Source organism: Antrostomus carolinensis, unplaced genomic scaffold (assembly GCF_000700745.2).
Source record: "Antrostomus carolinensis isolate BGI_N321 unplaced genomic scaffold, ASM70074v2 scaffold24528, whole genome shotgun sequence".
Taxonomy (NCBI): Eukaryota; Metazoa; Chordata; class Aves; order Caprimulgiformes; family Caprimulgidae; genus Antrostomus; species Antrostomus carolinensis.
Genome location: NW_010335359.1, coordinates 30,997 through 40,001, shown reverse-complemented (window position 1 = coordinate 40,001; position 9,005 = coordinate 30,997). Strand labels below are relative to the sequence as shown.

Here is a 9,005-nt window from a genome sequence, read left to right as displayed (position 1 = left end):
GTAAATTATTTACTCACTCTAAAGGCAAATGTTTATTTGAATATTTATCTGTTATCCATTAAAAGAGTGACCTCTACCAGAGGGCGATATCAGTAACTTGGAATGGTACCATTTCATCATCTGCTTGCAGAAGAAATGGCCTTTGTTACCAGTCCTGTAAGATGGACCAGGGAAGACTAGGCGCAAGGGGTGAAAAATTTGCCTGTCTAAAATACTTTGTTTTTTTTTTTTCCCCTCCCTGTCTTCTGTAGGATTTTTAGAGCACCTCAGACGATGTCCCAGATGGATGATTAACTTAACAATGGCAGAAGTCACCGTGGAGAATGGCAGCTGTATGGACTGGCAAAAGCGATGCCTTGCGTTGGAGTCCCAGCTCTTCAAATTTCGCTTGCAGGCAAGCAAGATCCGAGAGCTGTTAGCTGAGAAGGTGAGGCAGTGATGGCTTCTATTTTGCGCTGAGTTATGGCATGAAAGCAAAAAATCTCTAAATGCTGAGCTATCCAATAAAACCGTTACTTGCAGTGAGGGTCTGTTCCTTGATTACCGTGTCATTGCACTCTGCTTATCATTCGAGATAGAGATGTACCTGCCAGAGTGGTGTAAAGTGGCATTACTGTAAATAAGAACTTGGCCTTACTTACTGGAAACTCACCAGGCATTGAGACTCCACTGGAAAACACTGTACCAGCAAGATTCTGGATGTCTAAAGTGACTGAGGCAGCTGCAAAGTAAAGATGGATATTTTGGATAAGAACAGCAGGATCAGGATGTGACCGGCAATAGAAAAGTTTAGGGGAGTGCAAATTGTGTCGTAAAGCTAAAAACTGGACAAGGGTACATGTACTGCCGTATGCATGTTAGAATAACATGGTCTGTCCAGCCAAAACATTCTGGGGATACTGAAGAGCAGGACTGAGATACTTCGAGATCTGGATGTTAGAAGCTTGCATGGGATCTGTGGTTTTAGAGACATCTCTTACTAATCTCTTAAGTGCACCAAATAAACTCTAAATAAACTTCTTTGCAGTTCTAGGGGAGAGGACTGGCAAAGTTTTTAGTGCTGGTTTTTTTTCTTTTATTTTTTTGTTTGTTTCCATCATGATGTGGATCTCTGGTGGTGTTTTTCTTTACCTTAAATTGAGTTCTTTTTCAATTTGAATTAAAGCCTTTTCACTAACCTCTAATTTGCATAAAATCCAAGTTTGTAGGCTGCTGTGGGGTTCCTTCTTTGTTTCAAAATGTGGCTTACATAATTACAGTCGTTATTGCATGAGACATTCTACTCCATATATTTTAAGAAATGGTGCAATTCTGGGTGCCCTCTTAATCTTTTCAAAGTAGTTTCTGAGATGGACCTTAGTGACTACTTACCTTGGAAAACATTGAAAGTGGTCAGAAGATCCCTTTAGATAAAGGCGCATTAAAGAGCACGTATAGATGTGGCACAGGTCTGGTAAACACAGTCAGCACTCATGTGCAATACTCTTCTTGCTGCATTATAGAATCTGTGGCCTTGGGCTTTATTAATTCCTGCTTTAAGAAACTTCCTGACTACCTCCACACAAAACAAAGAAACCCACTTATCAAACTTTCTTTTTGGGGAACAGATTTGCCAAAGAACTTTTGACTATCTTGAGGGAGGTTTGTGGGCCACACCACGGCAGGGAATTAAATTGTCATCTGCTGCAGGGGGCTCCTCAAGGGAGGGGCCTGACTGCCATTAATCCCAAAGCGATGTTCCCTTTGTTAAGATTAAGGAGCAGCTTGGTTCAGTGATCAGGTTACTCTGTAACTACTTGTATGGTGCCATTGTAGGCTTACTTGAAGGGTCAAAGAGCTAGCAGGTCTGCAGTTCCCTACTCAGAATGTCATGTGGGAAGGGGAGAGCCTCAGGGACTGTGGGGCAGGTCCAGCAGGCTCTCCTGACACAGGTGGACTCCAGGCACCAAAGCTCTCAGCACACAATGCTGGTGCTGAGCACTGCTGTTGGGAAGTGTCCTGTGCCTCAGGCTCCCAACCGCTCCACAGTGACTTGCAGAGAGACCCTCCTTCCCTCCTCCTCAGCCACCACAGGGCTCCCCAGCAGTCACAGCAACTCCACAGGGGCTCCTGGCCACGCTGCATCCTTCTCCCCCTCAGATGGGCAGCAATGCAGAACCAAAGGAGGCCCATGCTTTATGCATAGTGAAGACAACTCCAGGGATTTTTATCATATATTTTAGATCAACTGTAATTTTCTTTTTTTTTCCTTACCATTCTATCTGTGAGAATTAAAGAGATTCAGGCTTATTTGAAAGAGTACTGCATTTTTAGAAAGGTTTTTTTGGGGGGTTGGGGGAGAAGATCTTGAAAAATGTGAAGTGGGAACAGTTTGAAGCTGTGTTGCCAACCTGTAGTGAACATCACCACTGAGATCTGATATGGTTTGCAGCAACAGGAAAATTATTTATTTATTTTAAAAGTGGTTTTGCCAGTGAAAGTGAAGAACAATGTTAACAGTGGTGTAATACTTGCTCACTAGCTAGGTTGTCTCAGGGATCTGGAAGCTACCAATTGAAGAGCTTGGAAACCTGACCCCCCACATTTTTAAGGCAGATTTTACTAGTTTAACTCACAGAAAAACCCAAACAAACAAAAAAAACCCAAACCCCAACTACTCATGCCTGGCATGGGTAGTACAATGTGTGCTAACAGTTCAAATACTTCAGATTATTCAATCTAAGCGGATTTTAAAAATCTAGATCTCAGTTCAGAACATGAAGAATTTAAAACTGAAGGGTTTAACTGCCAGTGCCCCAGTTCACATGGTGTGAGCTTCCACGCTGGTAGCCTGGTCTCAACTAGGGAGCAGCGCTGCCTAAGCTGCACAGAGCCTGGCTGTGGGTTGGTGCAGCAGAGGGACCCCAGCCCCTGGCCTCCAAGACAAAGCTCCACTGTCTTGCTGGACCCCTGCAAGGCACGAGACCCCTGTGTCCTGCCTTGTTGTAGACATTAGCAGGGGTCTGGTCTTTTTGGAAACATGCAGTTGTTTCCACTCCTGACTTTCTCATGCACACACAAAGGGATTCTCCTCTTTTGGTGAATGACGTAGCAGCAGTTGCCTTGGCAGCAAGATGACCTGGTTAGGAGTGAGCTCTGGAAGAGAACAACTGGAGGAAAATGAGGCTGAGACATGCAGGAACTTTTTTTCACTCAATTTTATTTATCCTGTTTTGAGTCATCAGGAGAGGGAAAGCCTGTGTGAATGGTTGATAGGAGGATCTTTTGCAGCTTTTAGAAGGGCCATCTGGGTAACTTTTAACCTGCTTCTGTTGTACTTCAATAAATAATGAACATTTGGAAAAAGCCTCTTTTGTCTCATGCAAGCATGGCTGGACAACTGAGCCTGTTTCTCTCCATACAAGCTGTCTGGGCTAACTTTTGGGAGAAGAGTTACTTGAATTTGCCTTGGTCACTAAGTTTTTTATGTGACCTGGGTCAAGTTACTTAGCATTTGTCAAATTATAAAGCATTTTGAATGAAAGGACCCATGTAAATACCAAGCATTATTATTAATTCATTGGGGGATTTGAAAGAGCCTTATAAGCATGGATGTATTAAATCTGAATGCACCCCAGTGAGACAGCTGACACTAGGGATGGGTGAAGTAATCATTTTGTGTACATGGGAAACACAGCAGTTATTTAATAGTTCATAGCAGGACAACCCAACAATGTAATACAGGAAGTTAAGAAAAGTACAAGTTCATTTAAGGCTACAAAAGGTATTAGGGTGAAAAAAGTAATTGATTTGACTGGAACTTAGCCAGGTCACCCTGCTTGCACAAGAAGTTTCATAACTCTGTTGTGATCAGGAACAGTCCCAACGTACATTCTCTGTTCTGATCAGGAACCAGGGCTGCTAGCAATGCAAAGTGAACTGTCCTGAGGCTGGGACAACAAATACTTTTTCAGTCAGAAAAGTGTTATTTTCTTAAAATAACCTGAATCTTTCAGGGAGATTGCCTGCCTTGTGGAGGATCTAAGAGCATAGCCTTTGGGAGAAGGCACAGAGATTCATCTGTGCTGTGGATGTAGACCTTGTGAATTAATGAGAAAACTAGCAGAGCAGTGACTCTGAAGTTACTGTCATAAACAGTCTTTGTTTCATAAGGTGTATTATGTCTCCAGTTATCCTCTCTCTATCACCAATATATTTTGCTGTTACCTGTCTGGTGATGACTATCCAGAGACTAATAGACAAATACATGGGTAGATCACTGTTCTTAATGGACAGACTCAGGTCATAACCCAAACCCTGCTGTCAGTGTTAGGTTGCCTTGAGCTCAGTCTCTGCCAAGACTCAGAGGCTGGATCTTCAGCCGGAGGAGCCTTGGCTGGCTGTGCAGTCTTCTGTGGCATTTATCTGTTCCTCTGCCAAAGAAATGTCCTTGGTTTGGATATTAATCTCCATATTGGACTGTGATGTCCTTGATTGCTCCAATGAAAAAGCAAACCTGAGAGGTATCACACTAAATGTGGCACTTTCTGATCTTCATGGTTTGAATTTGTTATGGCGTGGTTTTTTAGTTATATCACCATTGAGGTGTCTACATACATGTACCTTTCTGGTATGATTGTCAATAGGTGTCAGTCTGCTCTTATGGTCAATGTGTATGTATGAAAAGGAGAGTTGTCTTGTTGCCATCTGAAGGAAGGGAAATGGAAACATGGGAATGCTAATGCTGACATCTCCATTATGGGTGATCAACCCAAGAGGAATAAGTCCCATTTTCAGAAGTAATGGTTTGATCCTCATAGTGACTAACCTGAGTACTTGGCCCCAGTGCTTTATCAAGAATCATGAAATGCATTGGAGAGAAAAGGAGCCCAGTTCCCCTTATAGTTTGTTTTCTTCTTGAAGCATGTTTCTTTTAATCTTCTGAAGCTGCTTCTGTGTCATTCCTTCATTAGTAAAACACAAGTAAATGCTGGAAACTGTGAAGCATTCCTCAAATTTTGCAGCTTAGTGAATTAAACTTAGTGTCACTGACTTCATACTACTGGGCTTAAATCTGAGACCCATCAAAGCAGGGCAGGTGGTGGAAGATAACCTTGCAAGCACTGAATGAGATCCTAAGTTGCTATGGGAAGCAGGGGGAAAGGTTGGGTTCTACTGGTAAGTTTTTAGAGGAATCCCAGGTACATCTGCGTCTCACTGAGAATCAAGTGATTTATATATACACGTAGAGTAAAATTCTACTCAGTGTCCTTTGACTTCAATAGCAGCAATGCTCAGATAAAGAATCACAGAATTGTCAGTTTGCAAAGCTCTTTAAAATGAAAAGGAGCATAGGAAAATTAAAATCTTTGTTAATCTTGTCAGTTATGAGCCTGTGATGCTTTCGAAACCAAAGCAAAGTATTAATTGGTTATAATGTGGCATCATAGAGAACCTGCTGTGAGCTTTCCAAGGTGCATTCATTTTTATTTACCACTGTGAATGAATCCTAGCTGGAATAAAAACGGGAAGGAATGGCATGCTGCAGACAGGCTTTTTGCAGGGACAGCCCATGGTGTGTAAATTGTAGAGACGGGGTCAAGACTTTGGGACTATTCCTCTGACCCGTGTAATGAATGATGAAGCTCACTAATGAGAAAACAGTTCCGGTAAATTCAAAGTAGGACAGAAAAGTGGAAAAGGTCAAAGGCTTTTTTTTTTTTTTTTTTCCCCCTCTGATCAAAGCTGTCCAGTTAACCCAAAAGATGCCAAAGATCTGTAGACCTGCAGAGGAAATGGAAGAATCCCGAGTAAAACAGGGGAATTTTCAGGTGATGTTAATTTATTTTCTTTCTTTTCCCCTCTCCCCTCCTTCTCTTTTGGCTCTGAAGATGCAGGAATTGGAACAGAGAGTGATAGAAGCAGAGCAAAGAGCTGAGGATGCAGAGAAACAGGTAAGAGATTCTCTTATGGTTGCTCTGGTAGAAGCCAGGCAGGAACTTACTCTAAATTCCATCCAGTCTAGCATACAGACAGCACTTTGCAGTGCTGTGCTCTGCTAGGGAAACATTGATTTATAGTGGTGAATGGTTTTCTGGTGTACTTCCCAGTCTTTGAGCCTGAGCTAAAAACAGGCACCAAAATAGGTCCAACCATAAGTGAAAACCAGCACCTCAGCTTCACAGCTTTTGCACCCTCATCCATGATCATCATGCTCGGTTATGGAAAAGGAAGGTGATGTTGTACCTCAGGATTAACATGCAGAGATAGAGCTGCCTGGCAGGTCCTCAGAAAACAAATACTTAAGAGTACTCGTAAGGACTTGTCTACAAGTAGAGAAAGTTCTGCAAAAGAAGTAAGGGTGTGTCTGCAAAACCTATCACTTGTTTTGGACTTTCTTTTTAGTAATTACTGCTCTGGCTCAGGAGCCCATGGAGAAAAGCAGTAAGAGCTGGATTCATTGCATATCACTGTAACCATCTAAAATTAGGCATATTGTCTAAGCTAGTCTTTCTGTGCTTCTTGAATAATGGAGAAGGGGAGAGAGAGTGACATTTCAGCTTGTGAGCAAGCTATAAAGAATAATGGACCTTTGGGAAGGAGACTGTTGTACAGTATTATGAAAACAGAAGAGCCAGGAAGGGGCAGGTCGTCTGAGCTTCTGCATTGCTGAAGACCACTGCTGAAGGGAAGGGTTAAAGTGAACCATCTCCCTCCACCTGGACAACAGCTGCAGGACTGAGCATTGAGTCAGAGATTAAAGCACAGAACTAAGAGCTGTGTAAGATGGCCAGGAATGGCTGTCTAAGAGGACTTCAGCAGTGAAGGACTGAATAGGCAGTGTTATAAGCACTGGGAAAGGTATTGCCAAGGAATCAAGAACTTGAAGCACCTGGTAAAATATTCTACCTGCAGAATGTACTATTCTATGCCAGTTTGATATTGATGTCAAGATTTTTTTCTGACCAGCTTAAATATAGGAAAGATGCTATGCTGTTTGCTTCTATGCTAGGTCAGCATTTTGCCAACCAAGAGCAAGAGTTAATCTTGAGAGTGGTATCAATAAGTCCACACCCAACCAAAACAGGCAAAGATAACGTTGTCACTGTGTCTGCACCAACAGGATATAGAGTTATTGCCACAGGCCAGTGAAGGAGGTTTCATACTATCAGATACCTCAGTGACAGCAGTAGAGTGTCCATGGTATGGTAAGATGCAATGACAGCAAGGAAGCAGATGGAGAGCAAGTCAAATCTGTGTCAGAGAATGGATGAGAAAGGGAGAACTTGGCTGGTAAGGTGTACGAGAAATTAAAGTTGCCTTCACTCACCTGCCACCAGCAGAAATGAGGGTTACCTTCACTTACCAGCCATCAGCAGTTCTGCAGCCATGTGTTGGCAGGTCCTAAAGACTAGCAACCCTCAAGGTTGTAGGGTCTGCCTTTCCAGCAGCCTTATCTACGTCCAGAGATGTGTTCCTACAGAAATACTTCATTGCTGCCTGACAGCCTGAAGAAGTGACGGAGTAAGGGGTAAGACCATTCCTTTCCACTAGCAAGTATATTCACCATGAATGAGAAGCAACTGACAAATGAGAGGGTTCCACATCAAGTGTAAAATCCTGTGTTATCTTTCTCCCCAGGAGTCTGAGAGGGGTTGGATTTGTTAATTCAGTGGGCTCCCTGTAGCTGCCAACCTCAATTAAGGAAATCACATGTTTGCAATCCTCGCTCTGAGCCTTTAGTACGGAGTCAGCATTTGGGCATCAGACAGAAAGGAGGGGCCATTTCTTTTTACTATAATCACCCTAAACTCTAATGAAAACACATCCGACTCAGCAGGCTTAGTTTTCTGGCTCGGATGTTGGGCGCCTACCTTACTGATTCAGTATGAGGAAGAGGCAGTTTGCTTCTCTGCCTAATGCAGGCAGACAGGAGGACAAAACACAGCTTCTGCAAGTATGAAGTGCAGGCTGCTCAGCAGAGCGTGAATAACTCTCTTGCACAGACTGTGAAGTGCTCAGATCATTGCCTGCATTCTACCTTCCTGGTTCCAAACTCATCCAAAATTAATGGTATCTGGAGTCGGTTTCTTTGCAGATTTAGTCTCTCTGGGATGTGTTGGAACCAGGTATTTTCCCATCATCAAATGCTGCAATTAGCAGGTTTGAGTTAAATTGGTGGAATTCCATTCAGCTTTAGAAATGAAGTCTTACAATCCGTTGCAGTAGCGTGAGGTAATAATAAAACCGACTGGCATATTGAGAGACATAAGTTTTGAAGAAAGCAAAGAAGTTTTTAAAATTTGCTAAAAACCTGAAAGGCTTCAGCAGCAACTAGATTTTAGTGCATTGAAACTTTGTCTGTAGTGAAGGAGCATTACATTGGTGCTTCTCCTGCTGAGATGAACAAGTGTTGACACTGTGAGGAGCTCAAAGGTAGGCAAAGCTTCTGAAATACATAACGTGGTAACTCCTTAGCAGCTCTGGAGAAAATACTTGTCAGAAAGTCAGAAGTTACCAAAACATTGTCTTCCCTGGGGATGGGAAGAGGAAGGAACTCTGTAGTACATTTCCCTATAGAAATCTTGATCTGAAGCAAATGGCCAGGGTTTTGTGGTGTATACCTTGGTAGTGAATGGGGTAAAAAGCTGACCATGGTATTGCGAAGTAAGAAAGTGTGGTGTGCCTTGTCCATGTGTCTGTGTAGAATGTAGTGCCCAAATGGTCTCTTTGACCAACAGCGTGCAAATATTTCACAATCCACACTGTGTTTATCTGTTCATGGTTCAGTTTACATCTGTTACTGCTTCAGCATTACAAATAAATGGGCAACATTTCTTTCAGATATGTGGGTATAAACTAAGTGTAACTTGAAGGTTGGGGTTTTTTTAATTTCCTTTCCCAGCTTCAAAAATATGAAACCCACACTCTCAGTTTGAGTCTTACTACTACACAAGCAGGTCCTTCGTTTATATTGTTTTGGTTTTTTATCTCCCTCTGATTGTCATTACAGGTCAGAGTTATGG

At 42.5% G+C, this 9,005-nt stretch overlaps 1 protein-coding gene across 1 annotated transcript in view; it reads left to right on the top strand.

Moving 5' to 3' along the window:
- Positions 1 to 259: 259 nt before the first annotated feature.
- Positions 260 to 9,005, top strand: part of PLEKHH1 (pleckstrin homology, MyTH4 and FERM domain containing H1) — a gene marked incomplete at its 3' end in the record, with an annotated part of 35,710 nt that continues 26,964 nt past the window's right edge. The window contains exons 1-3 of the mRNA XM_010174524.2: positions 260 to 427; positions 5,871 to 5,933; positions 8,993 to 9,005. The exon at positions 8,993 to 9,005 is cut by the window's right edge and continues 137 nt beyond it. Of these exons, the coding sequence (XP_010172826.2) occupies positions 287 to 427; positions 5,871 to 5,933; positions 8,993 to 9,005 (217 nt within the window). The remainder of the gene's footprint in view (positions 428 to 5,870; positions 5,934 to 8,992) is intronic.